This window comes from Delphinus delphis, chromosome 17 (assembly GCF_949987515.2).
Source record: "Delphinus delphis chromosome 17, mDelDel1.2, whole genome shotgun sequence".
Classification (NCBI taxonomy): Eukaryota; Metazoa; Chordata; class Mammalia; order Artiodactyla; family Delphinidae; genus Delphinus; species Delphinus delphis.
The window spans coordinates 38,852,859-38,873,448 of NC_082699.1; the positions used below are offsets into that span (position 1 = coordinate 38,852,859).

General features: G+C 40.3%; 1 protein-coding gene across 1 annotated transcript in view; it reads right to left on the reverse strand.

Moving 5' to 3' along the window:
* Window positions 1-423: 423 nt before the first annotated feature.
* The window catches only part of CDH17 (cadherin 17), a 54,657-nt gene continuing 34,490 nt past the window's right edge, over window positions 424-20,590 (reverse strand). Inside the window, 6 exon segments of the mRNA XM_060035214.1 lie at window positions 424-524; window positions 3,526-3,639; window positions 3,774-3,890; window positions 10,075-10,314; window positions 12,473-12,603; window positions 15,892-16,136. Coding sequence (XP_059891197.1) covers window positions 424-524; window positions 3,526-3,639; window positions 3,774-3,890; window positions 10,075-10,314; window positions 12,473-12,603; window positions 15,892-16,136 — 948 coding nt within the window.

Below are 20,590 nucleotides of genomic sequence, written 5' to 3' on the forward strand. Positions count from 1 at the left end.
TTTAAAATTAGTGAAATACCAAAGGAGATATGGAGGAAGGAGACACGGGATGGAATTAGCAAAAGCATAAATGGAATCCGGGATGTGCTGTGATGGATGACTGATCGATCTCTTAATGAAGAAAAACTGCACAGAGTATTTCATCAGCCCCTCTTTCCCTAAGAGGGAAAAGCACATACATTTTTGTGTTTGGATGAATAGCTAAGGCTTTTGCAGAGTGGAAAAGTGTCATGAGAAAATGGAAAATATCTCTAATGTCTACAGCACATGAAATATCTAAGAGTAATAAAATAGTAAAGGGCAAGAAGGTATATCGTAAAAAATTATAGTGCACATGTTGGATGAAAAGCAAAATTATGGGATTAAATGGTTGTGTTACTGAAATAGCACTTGGTACATAGACTCAAACATTCCTTTTCACATTCAGTTTCTCAGAGGCTTGACTTCAGATGCCTGAGCACTTTCAACATTATGTTGGCCTTTATTCTTCTTTATCTGGAAAAACACGACAGCTAAAATTATACCTAAAAGAGAAAATTCAGAGTCAAAGAGATGGAGTCTTAAAATGTACTGTCACATTCATTTATAAAGTAGCACCTGCATAGGAAAAAATGACTCATGTAATTTCATTTTTGTTTGTGGTTCAACAAAGTTTCATTGACCTGGTGATTAAGAGATTCTAGGCATGGGCTTTCTTGGATAAGTAAGCTTACCACTTATCTTGTTGTCAGTAAATATGTAACAAGTCCCAAGTCATATCGAAGCTGGTGGCTATCGCTGGGTCTCTATCAAGGAATATAGGACTTAATGCCTACACTACCCTGAAGACTAAGTGCGTGAGCATTAGACAGAATTCCTGAACTTCAGACACAGTCAATAAATGTTGATTCCAGTTCTTCTTCCTCTTCCCTAGAGGAAGTAGTCCAATGAGAAAAACCAGAAAGCTGTTCTTAGACCAATTCACCTACCTAAAGCCTACTTTCACCATGTCCACATCAAGTATTACATTTTCTTTGCCGTCTTCCTTGTCGCTCCAGCTTGAGTAGACTACCTAACCTCTCTGGTTTCCCCCATCTCTGACCTACTACAAAATTACATTGTGCATTTTAGCACTATGTATACTATAAATCAGAGACTTATCTGGAAAAGTAAGTTGTTTTTAAGAAATTAACCTGGCAGTAAGTTTACAAGAGGAATCATGGCAAAAAAGACTGGATACTCAGAAGCCCATTAAGAATCTTGCAATAATCCCAACCCTCCTATTTTGAAAAAAGTAAGGATATGAAACTACAAGATCCTATTACTTCTATCTTTAGATCACCAAACTCATCCAATCTTTAACTTGTTGTAAAATTATGAGAGTAAATGGTCATGTTAGAAAACCATGGCATAAAAACTCAAAAATCCTTTCAAGATGAGAGGACAAATAGAATAAGAAAAGGCATAGAAGTAGAGGGGAGTTTGATAAGTGAGTAAACCTCAAAAGCCAGCTCAATTAGTATAAAACGTGTGCACCAAACTGTGGTTCTCATAGAGAAATGATGGTCACCATGCAATATTAGGATGCGTAATGGTCATGTCACAAAGGCCCTTCTATGCCATAATAATGAGGAATTCGAATGGAAGGGTATAAGGAAATGAGATCCCTTTTAGAGCTGTGAATCAGAGTCCAATGTGGTAGACTGGATGGTGGCAGAAAAGACCAGATGCCAAGAGAGCAATTAAGAAGACTTAGAATAATCCCAGCTCTTCCTTTAAAAGAGAAAGGATGTGGAACTGTATAAACCCCTTTACACAGGTGAATTGATGAAGTATCTACTTTTTATTTTTAGTACATCTTTTTTGGAGTATAATTGCTTCTCAATGCTGTGTTAGTTTCTGTTGTACAACAAAATGAATCAGCCATATGCATACATATATCCCCATATCCCCTCCCTCTTGAGCCTCCCTCCCACCCTCCCTATCCCATCCCTCTAGGTCATCGCAAAGCACCGAGCTGATCTCCTTGTGCTATGCTGCTGCATCCCACTAGCTATCTATTTTACATTTGGTAGTGTACATATGTCGATGCTACCCTCACTTCACCCCAGCTTCCCCCTCCCCACCCTGTGTCCTCAAGTCCATCTTCTGTGTCTACGTCTTTATTCCTGCCCTGCCACTAGGTTCATTGGTACCATTTTTTTTTTTTTAGATTCCATATATATATATACGTTAGCATACAGTATTTGTTTTTCTCTTTCTGACTTACTTCAATCTGTATAACAGACTCTAGGTCCATCTACCTCACTACGAATAACTCAATTTTGTTTCTTTTAATGGCTGAGTAATATTCCACTATATATATGTGCCACATCTTCTTTATCCATTCATCTGTTGATGGACACTTAGGTTGCTTCCATGTCCTGGCTATTGTAAATAGTGCTGCAATGAACATTGTGGTACATGTCTCTTTTTGAATTATGATTTTTTCAGGGTATATGCCCAGTAGTGGGATTGCTGGGTCATATGGTAGTTCTACTTTTAGTTTTTTAAGGAACGTCCATACTGCTCTCCATAGTGGTTGTATCAATTTACATTTCCACCAACAGTGCAAGAGGGTTCCCTTTTCTCCACACCCTCTCCAGCATTTATTGTTTCTAGATTTTTTGATGATGGCCATTTTGACCCATGTGAGGTGATACCTCATTGTAGTTTTGATTTGCATTTCTCTAATAATTAGTGATTTTGAGCATCTTTTCATGTGCCTCTTGGCCACCTATATGTCTTCTTTGGTGAAATACAAGTAGCTTATGGAGCTCAACAGCAAAAAAACAAACAATTAAAAAATGGGCAGAAGTATCTACTTCTAATACTTAACTTGTGGTGAAGACACCAGTTGAAAGAGGGTAAGGACTACAGTAGGTACTGAGCTGTTTACAAAAAAGAAGACAGGGAACTCTGCTATCTAGCCAGGCCAGGGGCCATGGCAGAGTGAGCCCTGTGATGCAGTGGAATTATTCTGAAATAATAAAGAATCAAGGCCCACAGTCACAAAACATAAAAAGGGGAGTTCTGCAACATTTCAGGTATGCCAGCATCTCCACGGGAAGGCTAGCTTCTACCTATTCCAACAATGGCAGACTAGACCATAAGCTCTGTGACTGATGGATCTGTGTATATCTGTCACTGTGTTCCCCACCAAGCACTGTGCCTGACACATAGCAGAGGCACAGCTACTGCATTTCTTTCTCCTTCATCATGAAAGCTTGGCAACTAAGCATAAAATACAATAATTTATTCTTTAAAGCCTCTTATGTTGTATTTCCCAACCTAACCAGCAAGGCAGTGATAGGTAGAGGGTGGTACTAAAGCAGTAGCTCCCAATCAGGAAAGTTGGACATGGTTTACTGGTGATCTATATTCTTGGTTATTGCCTAGATTGCCATTTGAGCAGCCCCACACCAGTCCATGAAGTCAGATCCTGATGTGAGCTTATGTTTCCAAGGCCCAGAACAGAAATCCTTGAATCTGAGAAATTATACTCACCGATGACCAAAAAGGTGGTAAGGAGTATACCAACTGTCATGCCCACAGTAGGTATCCCAGGCATGTGATCTGCTGGCTGGAAACACCTATCTTCCACACACTTGCAGAAAGTAACTGAAAAACAGAACCATATTTTGTAGATAAATTTTTGAGCGAACAATTGCAGAATCCCATCTCAAAGACAAGAATTCCTACAAACTACCATATTGACAGACATTATCCCAAGTTGCCTGCAGCAAAATATCTACCTGGTAAAGAGACAATTCCTTCCAAGGGTGGCCGACCGCCATCATTGATGCGGACTGGGATGTGGTAAACTCTCTCCTCAAAGCCCGTGTGCTTGGTGGAGAGCCTGGCATGAGTTCCTGTCAGAATATGGAAAAAATGACTGATGTGAGAACACAACTGCAGGCCCCTGGATGAGCAGGAATAAAGTTCATCTCTGTATCATATAATACTAAAGTTGACTAGGAAATGGTTAGATATAAGTATGAGTTAAACTACCAAAAGTATTACCACTCCACAGGTACCCTCCAAAATGTCAAAAAGGATGCTAAAACATCCTTCAAGTTCTCAATTCATGACTTCTCTTTAGAAATGAATACTAAACATAGCAGGTTGTCATTACTCGTGGTAGTTATCTTCCATATACTGGCCGCAAACACTGAATTAGAAAGAGAAAACATATTTGAAGAAATAACTGCTAACTTTTTTCCAAATTTGATGAAAAGTCTAAATCCTCAGATCCAAGAAGACAAACAAATCTTAGGAAAAAGAAAAACGAACAAAATTACACCAAGGCACATAATACTCAGGTTACTTAAAACTAGTGAAAGAAAAAATCGTAAAGACATCCAGAGAAAAAAGACACATGACATTCAAAGAAACGAAGAAGAAACAATACAATCCAGAACACAAAGGAGAAATATCTTTAAAGTACTGAAAGAAAAAAGTCTCAATAAGTTTAAAAGTATTCCAGTCAGGGCTTCCCTGGTGGTGCAGTGGTTGAGAGTCCGCCTGCCGATGCAGGGGACACGGGTTCGTGCCCCAGTCCGGGAGGATCCCACATGCTGCAGAGTGGCTGGGCCCGTGAGCCATGGCCACTGAGCCTACACGTCCGGAGCCTGTGCTCCGCAACGGGAGAGGCCACAACAGTGAAAAGTATTCCAGTCAAATGTTCTCTGGTCACTACAGAATTAAAGTATTTTTAAAATTTTTTACGGTAGGCGGGCCTCTCACTGTTGTGGCCTCTCCCGTTGTGGAGCACAGTCTCCGGATATGCAGGCCCAGCGGCCATGGCTCACGGGCCCAGCCGCTCCGCGGCATGTGGGATCCTCCCAGACTGGGGCACGAACCCGTGCCCCCTGCATCGGCAGGCGGACTCTCAACCACTGCGCCACCAGGGAAGCCCCAGAATTAAATTAGAAATCAGTAACCAGGAATATGTGGGAAATCTCCACATATATGAGAACTAAATAGCCCACTTCTAAATAACCCATGTGTCACAGGAGAAATCTAAAGGGAAATTAGAAAGTATTTTGAACTGAATGAAAATGAAAACATATCAAACTTTATAGAATACAGCTAACATGACACTAAGAGATAAATTTATAGCACCAAATGCCTATGTTAACAAAGAAAAAGTTCTCAATTGCCTCAGCTTCCATCTAAATAAAAATAGAAAAAGAAGAACAAGCTAAATACAGCATAAGAAGAATAAAGGAAATAACAAAGATCTGAACAATGAAATACAAAACAAAAAAATAGAGCAAAATCAATGAAACCAAAAGCTGGTTCATTGAGAATATATCAACAAAATTAATAACCTCTAGCCAGCTTGATCAGGACCAAAATAGAGGCAAATTTTTCCAATATCAGAATGAGGTGATATCACTACATATTCTGCAGATATTAAAAGAATAATAAAATAATGTTATGAATAACTTTGTGCCAATAAATTAGACAAATCAAATGAAATAGAGAAATTATTTGAAAGATACAAACTAACAAGCTCAACCAAAAATAAATCTATAACTTGAATAGCCCTATATCTATTAAAGAAATTGAATTTGTAGTTAACTCATGGTAAGGACACCAGTTGAAAGAGGGTAAGGACTACAGTAGGCACTGAGTCCTACTGTAGAAAACTTTGGGCCAGAAGCCTTCACTGGTGAATTCTATCAAACATTAAGGAAGAAATAAAAAACAATTTTACACAAACTTCCAGGTAATTGAAGAGGTAGAACCCTTCCTAACTCATTCTATGAAGCCAGCATTACTCTGATACCAAAATCAGACGAAGACACTACAAGAAGAGAAAAATACAGACTAATATCCCTTAGGAATATAGATAGAAATAACCTTAAAATTTTAGCAGATCAAATCCAACCGCATATAAAAATGCTAATATTTCACCACCAAGTAAGCTTTATCCCAGGAAGAGAAGACTGAATTAACATCCAAAAGTTGATTGATATACTTCTCCAATTAACAGACAAAAACAACAACAACCAGGGCTTCCCTCGTGGCTCAGTGGTTGAGAGTCCGCCTGCCAATGCAGGGGACATGGGTTTGTGCCCCGGGCTGGGAAGATCCCACATGCCGCAGAGCGGCTGGGCCCATGAGCCATGGCCGCTGAGCCTGTGCGTCCGGAGCCTGTGCTCCGCAACGGGAGAGGCCACAACAGTGAGAGGCCCACGTACCCCCCCAAAACAACGACAACAACAACAACAACCATAACCCCAAATCAACCATACAATCATCTCAATAGATGCAGAAAAATACACCTGAAATTTTTAGCACCCATTCCTAATTTAAAAAAACCCAAAAACACCTCTCAGCAAGTTAAGAATAGAAGATAGAGTCCTTAGTCTGATAAAGGGTATCTACAAAAAACCTATAGCTAACTTTATACTTAATGGTGAAAGACTATGAATGCCATCTCCCTAAGATTAGGAACAAGCCAAGTTGTTTCTGCTCTCACTACCTTCATTCAACATTGTCCTGAAGATTTTAGCCGCTAAGAAAGCAAGCTAAATATATAAAAGCCATCCAGACTGGAAAGGAAATAAAACCTATAATTCACAGACAACATGACTGTCTATGTAGAAAATCTATGAAAACGTAAGAAAAAGAGGGAGAGAGAACTTACAAGTGAGGTCAGCAATGTTACAAGGCTACAAGATCAATATACAAAAATCATCAATTATATCTCCATATCCTGGAATTACTTAAAAATTTAAAATTTTTAAACATCTAAAATAGCACAAACGTATGAAATGCTTAGGGGAAATTCTATAAGAACTATACATTGAAAATTAGAACACATTGCTCAGAGAAAGTAAAGAAGACCTAAATAAGTGGAGACATAATCATATTCATGGATTGGAAAATTCAACTTTGTTAAGATGTAAATTCTCCCCCAAATTCAGCTATAGATTCACACAATCTCAATCACAATCTGCATAGGTTTTTTGGGTAGAAATAGACAAGTTCAATTCTAAAATTTATGTAGAAATGCAAAATAAATGTTTTGAAAAAGAACAAAGCAAGGACATTTACACTACCTGATTTCAAGTCTTATTATTGAGCTGTGGTAATCAAAACATTAGAGTATTGCTATAAAGACAAAGAGATCAATGAAACAGAAAAGAAAGTCCAGAAATAGACTCATATATATGTGGTCACTTGATTTTTGACAAAGATGCCAAGACAATTCAATGTGAAAATGATATTTTCAATAAATAGTGTTTAAACAATTAGATAGCCGTAACTGTAAAAGCTAAAATTATAAGACCTCTGGGAGAAAAAAAAATAGAAAAATTTAGTGACCTTGGCAAAACTTTCTTAAACAATACACAAAATAGTCACAAATTATAGAAGAAAAAAGTCAGTAAATCAGATGTCATCAAAAAAATTTAGGGGCGGGCTTCCCTGGTGGCGCAGTGGTTGAGAGTCCGCCTGCCGATGCAGGGGACACGGGTTCGTGCCCCGGGCCGGGAAGATCCCACATGCCGCAGAGCGGCTGGGCCCGTGAGCCATGGCGGCTGAGCCTGCGCGTCCGGAGCCTGTGCTCCGCAACAGGAGAGGCCACAACAGTGAGAAGCCTGCGTACCGCAAAAAAAAAAAAAAGAAATTTAATTTGCTCTTCAAAAGGCACTGTTACAAAATAAAAATGTAAGCCATGGCCTGGGAAAAAATATTTATAAACATATATCTGACAAAGAACTTGAATCTAGACTATATAAAGAATGTTTATGACTCAACAACAGAAGCCAAACTGCTAAAAATTTTAAGCAGGCACAATATTTGACCAGACACTACACCAGTGAAGATATACGGATGGCACATAAGCATATGAAAAGATGTTCAACACCATTAGTCATTAAGAAAATATAAATTAAAACCATAACGACCCAGCAATCCCACTCCTGGGCATATATACCCTGAGAAAACCATAATTCAAAAAGAGTCATGTACCACAATGTTCCTTGCAGCACTATTTACAATAGCCAGGACATGGAATCAACCTAAGTGTCCATCGATAGATGAATGGGTAAAGAAGATGTGGCACATATATACAATGGAATACTACTCAGCCATTAAAAGAAACGAAATTGAGTTATTTGTAGTGAGGTGGATGGACCTAGAGTCTGTCATACAGAGTGAAGTAAGTCAGAAAGAGAAAAACAAATACCGTATGCTAACACATATATATGGAATCTAAGAAAAAAAAAAGGTCATGAAGAACCTAGGGGTAAGACAGGAATAAAGACACAGACCTACTAGAGAATGGACTTGAGGATACGGGGAAGGGGAAGGGGAAGCTGGGACAAAGTGAGAGAGTGGCATGGACATATATACACTACCAAACGTAAAATAGATAGCTAGTGGGAAGCAGCCACATAGCACAGGGAGATCAGCTCGTGCTTTGTGACCGCCTGGAGGGGTGAGATAGGGAGGGTGGGAGGGAGGGAGACCCAAGAGGGAAGAGATATGGGGACATATGTATATGTATAACTGATTCACTTTGTTATAAAGCAGAACCTAACACACCATTGTAAAGCAATTATACTCCAATAAAGACGTTAAAAAAAAACAAGTTAATAAATATGTTAACAACTCATATAACCATATTAAAAAAAACAATGAAATACTACACTCCCACTACAGTGGCTAAAATTAAAAAGACTGAGCATAGCAAGCATTGGGAAGAATATTAAGCAACTAGAATTCTCATTCACTGGTGGGAATGTAAAATGTTACAGACTATTCGGGAAGCAATTTGATATTCTCTTAAAAATTTGACTGTATAGCTACCATATGATGACTTGTAGGTATTTAACCAAGAAAAATGAAAGCATAGCTCCTACAAAGCACTTGTTCACAAATGTTCATAGCAATTTTATTTGAAATAGCAAAATTTGGAAGCAATTTAAGTAATAATCAATATGTTAATGAATAATAAATCATGATATAGTCATACAATGGAATACTATTCTACAGTATAAAGGAGTGAAGTGTTGATATATGTAACAACATGGTGAAATCCCCAAATATGTATACTAAGTGATATTCACCAAACAAAAAAAGAGTACATGCTGTTATTTAATTTAGATAAAATTCTTGAAAATGCAAACGAATCTATAGTGACGGGAAGCAGATCAGTGATTACCTGGGGTGAGGGATGGACAGTGTGGGGTGGAAAATAGGGATTGCAACAGAGCATGAATAAAACTTTGGGGGGGGGTGGAACTCTTCTTATCTGATTGTGCTGATGGCTTCAATGGTATATACATATATTGATTTTTATAAAATTGTATGCTTTAAATATGTGCTGTTAATTGTAAGTCAATTATATTTCAATAAAGCTCTTTTTAAAAATCATGATGAGCGGGTTTCCCTATCGCGCAGTGGTTAAGAATCCACCTGCCAATGCAGGGGACACGGGTTCAAGCCCTGGTCCGGGAATATCCCACATGCCGTGGAGCAACTAAGCCCATGTGCCACACTACTAAGCCTGCACTCTAGAGCCCGCGTGCCACAACTACTGAGCCCGTGCGCCACAACTACGGAAGCCCTCGTGCCTAGAGCCCATGCTCAGCAACAAGAGAAGCCACCGCAATGAGAAGTCAACGCACCGTACCCAAGAGTAGCCCCCCCTCGCCGCAACTAGAGAAAGCCCGCGCAGCAAGGAAGACCCAACACAGCCAAAAATTAAAATAAATAAAATAAATAAATTTATTTTAAAAATAATCATGATGAAACCTGTTTCTCAGCTGCCATTGGAAATTTTGCAATGTTGCTCTGATTGTCCAACTATTCATGTACACTAAGAGAGATGTTGTGTATTAACAATCTTTCTTTCCTCCAAACCCCGGGGGCTTTCAACCCTCTGGAGACCTTGCCTGTGCAAGTTTCCACAGCATGAACTTCCTTCCTGGAGCGTGGAAGAAAGCTCTGTGTTGAGTGCTGCATGCCTACCAAGGCAAATAAAAACTCATTCCATCGCCCATCAGTGTTTTTCTCGATGTTCTTTTGACAACTCACCATTGATTTTGGAAACTTCCCAGTCTTTTTGTAAGCTTTCACTGCCAAGAGAAAATGTAAAGTGTCGACCCCGAAATAACTGCTGATCATCATCGGTGGCCTCGAAAATGAGACTTCCGGGTGCTTTCAGGGGATAGCAGAAGAACAAGCCTGTGTACTCCTTGACCAGCCGCGGGGGGTTGTCGTTCACGTCCATGAGGGTCAGGTGGAATTGCGCCACGGAGCTCAAGGAGGATCCACCTAAGGAATTGAATCATTGAAATATGGTATCTGCTTTCTCATTCTCCTCTCAATAAGAAAGGATATTTCCTTTTCTTTAAAAAAAAGTTTACAATTCAGACCTAGTTTCATTTTCTGCTTAGAAAGTCTTGATAATAATAAGGATTATGTGCTAACATTTTATATACATTACTTCAAAACAACACTGGTGTACATTTACAGATGAGAAGACTGAGGTTCAGAGAAGTTGTGTGACTTGCCCAAGGTCACATAGCGGTAGAGAGGCTTCCAACCCAGGGGATCTGACTCTAGAGCCCACACCTTTAATCGCTCAACACTGACTTAGGCATGTTCGTTAAGTTTTCTAAGGCTCATTTCTTCAGCTGTAAAACGTGACTTTATGAGGATCTGACATGTATTCTTAGAAAATTGTACAGAGCTGTACAAATGTTATTTGCTGTGGTGTCCTGGAGAAAATTTTGACCTCTGTAGCCTGAACAATTGGTAACTGTGTGATCATGGGCAAGTTACTTCTCAGTACCTTGGTTTCTTCATACATCAAATACGGTCAATAATAGTACCTACCCCATAGTGTTGTATGAGGGGTAAGTGCTTAGAACAGGACGGTCAGTACAACGTAAACACTTACTGTTCTCATTCTCCCTGATGTTTCTACAATTTCTGACTCAGACCTGCTTCAATTCCAGTAAACACTACTTGCCTGCTTTTCTTGTCGGCTGTCTCCCTAACCAAAGGAGGACGTCATTTCATCAATGTGTGTCATTTCAGGGCCAACAACGGCAAACAGAGCAGGGTTTTGAACCCTGGTTTCGATTCATGAAACTTCTAAAATGTGAGAGGCCTTTAGGACACATCCAAAGCGAAGTGCTGACCCCACAGTACATTTTAGCGGAAGGCACAGCACAAAGGCTTAGCCAGAAACTTCCTGCTGATTAAATCAGGAACTTTTAAATTGAGAGTTAAATTTATGGAGTGTGATAGTGGTATGTGCTAGAAAGAAGCACATCAACTAGAAGTAAGAGAGAGAGCCAGTCCCCGACCTGCCTCAGCGAGGCCCGTCCACTCACACACCACCATTCCAAGTTCGACACACGCTTCTGCATGTCTACCCTCACTGGTTTAACGTGCCTGCAGTACTTTTGTTTTTCTTCATCTTTTCACACACAGGGACCATTTTCATGGTTCCCACCTATTGGAATGTTCCGCATTCCAGCTCCCAACCCTGGGCTTCACGTTTTGAAAGTTTCCTTCTTTGGTATAAAACTGTATTTATTTAGTCATAATCTGTTCAATTCTAATTTTTTGGTAAGCCAGGCAGATATATTTATTGTCTAATTCGAGGCTCTGACCAGCATAAGATCAACAGAATCCCGACTCCAAGTTGGAAAATTCCATTTAAACGTAAAGAAACTCAGTGTTTTAATCACGAGCCTTATCACTGGTAAGCTTAATATTCCTGTGAGTTTATTTTTATAGCTATCTAAGATTCAAACATCCTTAGCTTATCTTCATAATAAATCTTTCCTTTCAAAAGTTCACCTGGTTTCATCAAAACAGATATCCAGGGTCACCCAAATCTATCAAATCAGAATCTGCAAGGTGAATTCCTATCTGTATTGAATAAGCTCCCGGGTGATTCTGGCATATATAAAGTTGAGAACATTGAACAAAACATTTTATGCTTCAAAAGGATGAGACCTCGGTCACTGCAACTTAAGCCTGAAGGAGCAAGTAATAGTCTAGGTAGGCAGGTCAGTGGTTTGACCCTGCTCCCTGGAGAAACCCACAGCCACTTTGGAGGAAGGGAGGTAGTTCAGTGGGGACACAGGAACCTTCCTAGAAGCTGTGGTCCCTTCAGGACACCACAGAGTGAGCAGCAGCCCTGAAGCCTAGCCAGCCTCCGGGTGCATCCCTGCCTGAAAGAGCCCTGCTACCGGGCACGGGGGTTCTCATCTTGAACAAAACCGAGAAGGTGTGAGCACTCCTCTCCACTTTTGTACCCTTCTCATTTTTCCACTGTAAGTAAGATATTCTGACAATTTGACCCAGTTTCCCACCCACCTCACCCTCCTTCCCATTTCTACTGATGTAGCCCCTAATCATTTGTGTTACCTTTTATTTATTATTATTTTTAATTTATGTATCTATTTCGGCTCACCTACTTCTGTTGCCACCACTTGTACCCGATACAGACTTTCAGCTTCCCTGTCCAGCGGAGCCACACTAAAGATCTCTCCGGTGACGGGGTCAATTTTTAGCCAACCTCTCTTGTCACCTCTTAGTGAATAACTTTAGTAAGAGAAAAGAGCAAAAGGAAGCCCACATTACTCTGCAGGAAAATGTAAAGATAGTTTATGCATCACTATGCTATTATATCCGCACTATCCCTTGCATATTACTGACAACATATTTAAAGAAACGTGATCTAATATTATTACTGCTTTATTTGCAAACCATCGGCCTTCAAAGGGAGGATTTGTTCATCCTTACAAAGTGGTTTTTGTACTTGTTTTAAAAGAAAAGGTATCATCACAAACTCTAGCAGAAAAAAAGTTAAACTTTTCTGGCAATCAAAGAATTTCAATTAAAACAACCTGGAATTATCTTCTAAAATTGATTAGCAAACCGCCCCCTCTCAGAAAACTTGAACACTCATTGGTGGAAATGTGTGAATGGGTGGATACTCAGAGGCTACTGGTGGGTGGCGCAGTGAATTCCTCATTCAGCAGACATCTATTGAGGGCTTAGCAAACATCATGCTGTGGACCAAGAGAGGAGATTACACAAAGGGGTTCTAGGCCGGTGGAGGAGACAGACACAGAGACAGATAATTCCAGCAAAATGTGGTGAATACAAAGAGGCCATGTGGAATCCCAAATAAATGAAAGGGAATCAGAGAAGTCTTTCTGAAAGAGTAGATGTTAACTAAAGCAAGACAAAGAAGGATGCTTTAAGCAGAAGGAATTGTATGAACTAAGGCTGAGAGGCCAAGGAGTAGCTTAGGGTGTGGAGGCATCAGACGTTCCAGCAGTGGTGGGATAACATATCAACAGGACGCAGTGGATGGCAAAAGATGAAGCCAGAGGGACTGGAAAGAGCTGAAACATGAGAAGCAGTGGGCAGCCAGGGAATGGTGGTAAGCAGGATGGTGACCTAGTCATGTTTGTGTCTTCAATGGAACTCATTGGTAGGTGTATGAAAGGTGAATTTGAGAGAGACAAGCCTAGAACCACAGGAAAACCAATTTCTATAGCCTTTTGGGAGCAACACTTCAGAGCCATAAGGATGTCTATATCTTTAGGTCAAAGAATCCCACCTCTGGAAATGTTCTCCAAATAAAAAAACAATTGAATCGAAGTTAAGAAAAAGAATTATATACACACATTCAAAACTTTTCTAGAATTTAAAAAAAAATACTGGAAGCAACCTACATGTCCAGTAGTAGGAGAACGATTAAGAAGTTATAATGCGTTAGTTCAAATTAATTTTTCCCCAGTGTTAGAATATTCTATATGCCAAGCACTGTGTTAGGTTATGTGTATGGTCGGTGAATTAAAAATTCCTATGTAGTCGGGATTTCTGAGTGAGAAAGACACCCGTTGGAAGGTTTTCAGAGGAGTCACATGATCTGATTTACTTTGTTAAAGACCCACACTCTGATTGCAGTGAATGGACTCAGGGAGGGGTGGAGGAGATGATTATGGTGACCTGGACCATTGCAGAAGTGGTGAGAAGCAGGTGGATTCTGGATATATTTCAATGAAAGAATCTCTAATATTTACTGATACATTGGATTAGGAGCCACTGGGTGCTAATGGATTCTAAGTGTGTGGACCTGAAAGAAAGAAAAGAATTAAATTGCTCAGGCTTTGGCAGCTTTTGAGTCATCCTTAATTCTTAACTGACTCATTACTAGCATTCGATCTATTGATTATTCCTCATTCATGAAGTACTTTTTTCATGTGTCTCTTACAGGACACTCCCTTTCTCAGTCTTCTTTCTCATCTTCCTGATTATAACTTAATAGTACATACGTTATATCTTTTCCTGGACCCATCGAGGAATGATCTTAAATGCCATTGTTTTCTCCACTCATAAACTCAAATTTTTACTCACTTGTCTCTGACTAATAACTTTCATAGCATTCTCATAAGGGAGATAGAAGCATTTGTTAAACAATAAATGGTTGTTAAATTAGGAACATTTTGTGCCCCATCATAATTAGTGACTGATGTACAGAGCAGTATCTACACTATCCATACAGTACAACCCAAGTCTTCTTTCCTTTCTCATATTTGTCTTTCTTTTTTTTTTTTTTTTTTTGCGGTACGCGGGCCTCTCACTGTTGTGGCCTCTCCCGCTGCGGGGCACAGGCTCCGGACGCGCAGGCTCAGCGGCCATGGCTCACAGGCCCAGCCGCTCTGCGGCATGTGGGATCTTCCCGGACCGGGGCACGAACCCGTGTGCCCTGCATCGGCAGGCGGACTCTCAACCACTGCGCCACCAGGGAAGCCCTCATATTTGTCTTTATGAAAGTTGACAAGTGCTTGCAGAGCAAAAGAGTAGGTGGGATCTTAGACAGACAATAAGAAAAAGGTCTTGGAACTGATTCCAATTGCCTAAATGATCGCTCAGTGGGAGGGAAAACTCCCCTTAAATGTTTACAGGCACTTAAGGAATTGTCATTCATAACCACATGCATGGGTTTTAAGTCATGCTAAAATATCTGTCATGCCATGGACAGTAGGACTGATGTTCTACAATAGAAGCAAAAGATCCGGGTTCAAGTCCTATCTGTGTGCTTATTAACTAGATGATCTTAAAAAGGTTACAGATATTGATACAGATATGGATACATACACATACATATGTTATCTTAGAAAAATTAATTATCATTGCACATATTTAAGGCAAATCTGTGTGGGTTCTATTGCACTGAAAAAAAAAAAAAAAGATTGAGAATTGCTAAGGTAGAAAGAGTTACACATCTTGTTTAACCTTCTCATCCCATGCACTCATCTCTCCAGGGCTGAGTTCTGGAATGAGTCTTGTTGCCCCAGACTTGCTCTCTGCAAAGCTGAGGATCCTATACGACCCCCTTTGAGAAGATTCCCTTCACCCTATCAGGTGGCTGAGTCTGCCGAGTCAGGTTTTTGCTTTATTCTTCTGTTTAGAACTCCAGTCCGCCTTAGGGGCTGGAACTCTTCCCCAGACCCTGGTCCCACGACTGGTCCAGACAGAGGACCTAGCTTTGGACAGCCCAGTCTCTAGACCCCACCTCCTGAACTCACCAGCTCTCAGCCGGGACCTGCAGTAGGCAGGTTGGGGTGGAATCTGACCCGCTTCCCGCTTGCCCGAGCCTGGATTCTCACTGATGCCCCCCAGGGTACTGGCACCTGCCAGAGCCAAGGGCAGATTCACCAAGTGCACTGGGACATGGCCTCAGATTGCTGGCTGCTCCCTTAGGGGAGAGTCCTGGAGTCAGGCCAGCTTCTCTGCCCTTCCCAGCCCTTCCTCCTCCCCACCATCTGTGGTCACAGCGCACAGCTAGGCCTGCCCAGCACTGCTCTCCTCTACCTTATGTCCAGACCTTCCGGATCCTTGGCAGTCACGTTGCCCACTTTGGTGCCTTTAGCCACATCCTCTCTGACTTTTGCTTGGTATAGTTGTTGGGAAAATTGCGGTGCCTCATTCACATCTGTCACAGTAAGTCTGAATGTAGCAGAAGAGCTGGCATTGTACTGTACACCAAACACCAGAGGCTCTGGGTTTTCTGCTTGGAACACAATATTGTAAACATCTGCTGCTTCAAAATCAAGAGGCTGTGTAGGGAAAAAAAAGAAGGAAAATTAATTGGGGGATACTTAGCTCTCTTAAGATTCATTCCCTATGTTCCTTGAAAAAACTCGTACAGAGCAGCAGTTCTTAATCTAGTGTCAGCAAAAACTTACTTTTCAGGATAATAGAGCCATGGAAAAGTTTTTGCTGCAGGACTTCTCAGGACTTTTAATATGCTAATGTGTGTTCGGACTCTCCTAGAAGAGGAAATCAATGCAGCACTCCTCAAATTTATTAACCCTTGAGTAATTCATTCATTCAGCAGAAACTTACTGATTCTCTCAAGATGGTTCTCAGAAGTCATTGGGAAGTGCTTATGCAGAGATTTTCACATTGGTGGAGGATGATTTCCCAGAAACCTCAGGACTTAAACCTCAAAATAAAAGACTTTAAACTCATGGAGGGTGGGAGAGTTTAGCAGACACAATCAAGAGATCGATGGTCTGTTCTGGTTCAAGCCATGTCGGACAGGACCAGGAATGAAAATCAAGAAACTAATTTTGGTTTAGTTTGAGGAAGAATTTAACAGTTAGGGCTACCCAAGATAGAAAGAGTTGCTTCAAAAAGCAAGTTCCTAACTCTGGAAGCTTTCAAGAATAGGCTTAAACAGGGCTTCCCTGGTGGCGCAGTGGTTGAGAGTCCACCTGCCGATGCAGAGGACACAGGTTCGTGCCCCGGTCTGCGAAGATCCCACATGCCGCGGAGCGGCTGGGCCCGTGAGCCATGGCCGCTGAGCCTGCGCGTCCGGAGCCTGTGCTCCGCGACGGGGGAGGCCACAGCAGTGAGAGGCCCGCGTACCGCAAAAAAAAAAAAAAAGAATAGGCTTAAACAATACATCAGGCTAGCATAAAAGGACTTAAGTATCATTTAAGCAATTGTTTTTTTTTTAAATATCACCCAAACAATTGGTTTACATTCTTTTAAGGTTCCTCTCAAGGCAGAATCCATAATTCTATGGGGAAAAAGTCCTAATCCTAGAGACCTGCTGAGGAGTGAGACAGACCCTAAAGTAGGGCTTCTAAAGGGGGAAGAAAGGGTTTCCTGGGATCCATGAACTCCTAGAAACCAAAATCTAAATATTGCATTGTTAAAAAGAAACAGGAGGCCCAAAATGGGGTCACTTGTGCTAAACCCCATGTCAACAAACCCAATCTTAATACCTAACCTAATTACAGTCTCAACCCCTGCCCAGAAATGCAACCTTTAACCAATCAACCTGGAATTACCTCATCAGGACTACTGAGGTAATCTGCCCAATAGGCCCTTTTGTTCCCTTTAGGAGGGCAACCTTGCCTGAAACAATGTATTCTTTGCTAATAATTTCCTTTTTCCGCCTGCTTTCTGCTTTAATAACCTCTCCTTTTCTACAGCTTGGCGGAGGTTCCTTCTATGTGCTAGATTCCTAATGCCCAATCCATTTAAAGTCAATTGGATCCTTAAATTTCCTCAGTTGAATTTTTGTTAACAAATTTGGTGGCAGTAGTGGGATTGGAGAAGACTTACAACAGCTTTGAGGACAACGAGAAACACAGGTGTGGTACCCCTCAAAAACTCTAAGTTCACTGTCCTTCTTGCCATTTCCAAGAGCTGGGGGTAAACCCCTCTGAGCTCCACTCTCTTTGTGTTTAGATCCTGATCCACTTGGCTTTCCAGTCCAGGGCTCAGTGGATCAGCTTGAGCTGGCTGATGGTTCCATGCAGAATCTGAGTCCCTAGGCCTTGGTTCTGTCTGAAGTTCCCCTCGGTTGTATAGCATCCCTTTCCCTAGTTCCAGTCCACAGTCCCCATTTACTGGAATCTGTTGACTTAATCCATGCTGGGAATTGCTGATGGTGTGCACAACCTTCTATTGGTCAGTCTGCAGTAACATCCCTTGATTACCTCTGGTGTGTTAAGGTGTACATGTTTGTTTGTCTTATTTTGTGTAGATAAGGGCTATTGCTAGCAGAGATCTCAGAAGCCAAAAAAAAAAAAAAAAGCTGCAAAATTTGGTGGGTAGAGATGGAGCATTTAAGGGCTATTAGAATGCTCACCACCTAACTCAAAGACTCCTGTATTAGGATAAGTTGGTCATAGAACAGGTTAGATTGATACAGACCACCTGCCAACCTAAAGAAAATTTCTGTGCAACAAGGTACAATACATGGTAAAACAATGCACAATCCCCAAGTCAGTGGCACAGCCCTTTTAGGTATTAGTTCAGCATAGCTAATGGGATCCATAAACGCTAAAGAGTTAAGTGCGCCACCTTCCAGCATACCTGCTTATTTTATGTCTAAAAACTATGTCTCAGGAGCTATAAATACCTACAAAAAAATGGCCAAAATTTTACTAAAGACAACCTAGAATTTTGTGCATAAGAACTTGGCTTGGTAACCATCAGACTGAGGTCCCAAATATGGCTGAACAGAAAGTAATGGAAGTTGAACTCCATTTGCTGCTAAGGATCCTAGCAAACGTTCCAATGAGATAAAAGCATTTAAGAATTGCACTTAGGGCTTCCCTGGTGGCACAGTGGTTGAGAGTCCGCCTGCCGATGCAGGGGACACGGGTTCATGCCTGGTCCGGGCAGATCCCACGTGCCGCGGAGCGGCTGGGCACATGAGCCATGGCCGCTGAGCCTGCACGTCTGGAGCCTGTGCCCGCAACGGGAGAGGTCACAACAGTGAGAGGCCCGCGTACCGAAAAAAAAAAAAAAAAAAAAGAATTGCACTTAAAATCAAGGTATATCTATTTTAATGGGCATGCAGAAGCCTCCAAAAGACTTAAAATTTCCAAAATAGTGTCATTGAAAATTTCGTTGCAAAAGGCTAATAAAAGATTAGAGATATAAAAGGTGCCCAAAAAAGACTATAGGACTGACATAATTCCTACTGCTCCCCTCCATCCTCCTTTATTTGAATATTCATTCTGGTAATCTTCTGTCTGAATTGCCTCTCCACTCTGAAGAAACTATTAATTAGTTACCTTTTATTAATAAAATAAGAGCTTAGCTTGGCTTTCTGCCTACCTAGGGCAAGCAGGCTGTCAGTTTTTTCCTTTCGCTATCTTTGGGAGTAACTCTGGATCCTAGAAAGGTAGTAACCTTTGCACCCTCTTTGAGGATACCTCTTGGGTCCATGGAGTTCTTTAATACTGCCAGAAACATTTACCATTTAAACAGGCTGAAAACTGACAAGCTATTGATGATGTCATTTAGGTTTCAAACCAATCCCTTGAGGAATCAAGAGCAATTCTTTTCATCTTACAAATCTTTGCAAAACTAGATATGCAGCTCTAGAGGCGATTCAAAGTTCACCTATTCCTTTTACCAATCTCCAAACCGCCCCTATTTTATCTTAAAAGGCTTATAACTTGCATTCTTTCCCTGTGCCTCTGAGATGTAAATGTTAAAGTACAAACTTCAGGGAGGTAAGTTTTATCAGAAGAAAAACAAAAAGGGGAAAGGTCATTTGAAATTTAGGACCAAAAAAAGCAACTTAAATTCAACTCTTTTAATAACTAGTAAAACAGATGTGATAAGGTCTCTGCATCCGTCTGTATGTTCGTGTGTGTCTACATATACACGTGTTGCAGATGTATGGTATTGCTAAGACTCATTTACAAAAGAGTTCTATTTAGCTGGCTTAAACAAACAAGCATTTATATAAATGTAGTCTTCATAGAAAGTCTCAAAAATATAATAGAGGCTAATCCAAATGTTTTTCAGTTTTATATATTCTGGGAAAATATTTTATATCAAAGTTAATTTAAAGTTGCTGGTTTGATTAAAATAGAATGTGTCTAGAATGACACTGAATACAATACAGGCACACAAATTTTATTCTACACGGGTTTATTAGTCAAATAAGTCCATGTTATCTCTGTTACAAAGTTTGTCAGCAAAAAATTTAAAAAAAAAAAGCTTATGGTGATGGTTGACTTTGTCTAATGTCTCATGAAGTTTTCATGGGTAATCTAAACATAATAGTTGGGAGCAAGTGATTTAGATAGATGTAAGTGGGATAAGAGTTTTTAGGTAAACTTCTTTCTGCAATAATTATATTTTATGGTATGTGTACTTAGTCTCTCTTTAATAACTTACACCCTTAGCATTTTGCTAAATTAAATGATAGAAGTTCATTGAATATCTATATCACTTCTAAATAATATAAAATACTAAAACATTAATTATTGAACGTAGATTTTTACCTACTTTTGGTTTCCTTTTGCAGAGGAACTAAAGACATTTGGCTCTATTAGTATATATGGTTTTTGCCACATTAAAAATTTTACTATGAAGAAGCATGTATTTCTAAAAATTATGAAATGTATTCACAAATTTGCTAATCTAAAGAATGCTAGTGGAACAGTTCACAACTGCTTACTAAGTTTTCACTATAAATTAAGGTTTCTAAGGGTTAAGAATTCTAATATATGCAATATATAATATATATTAT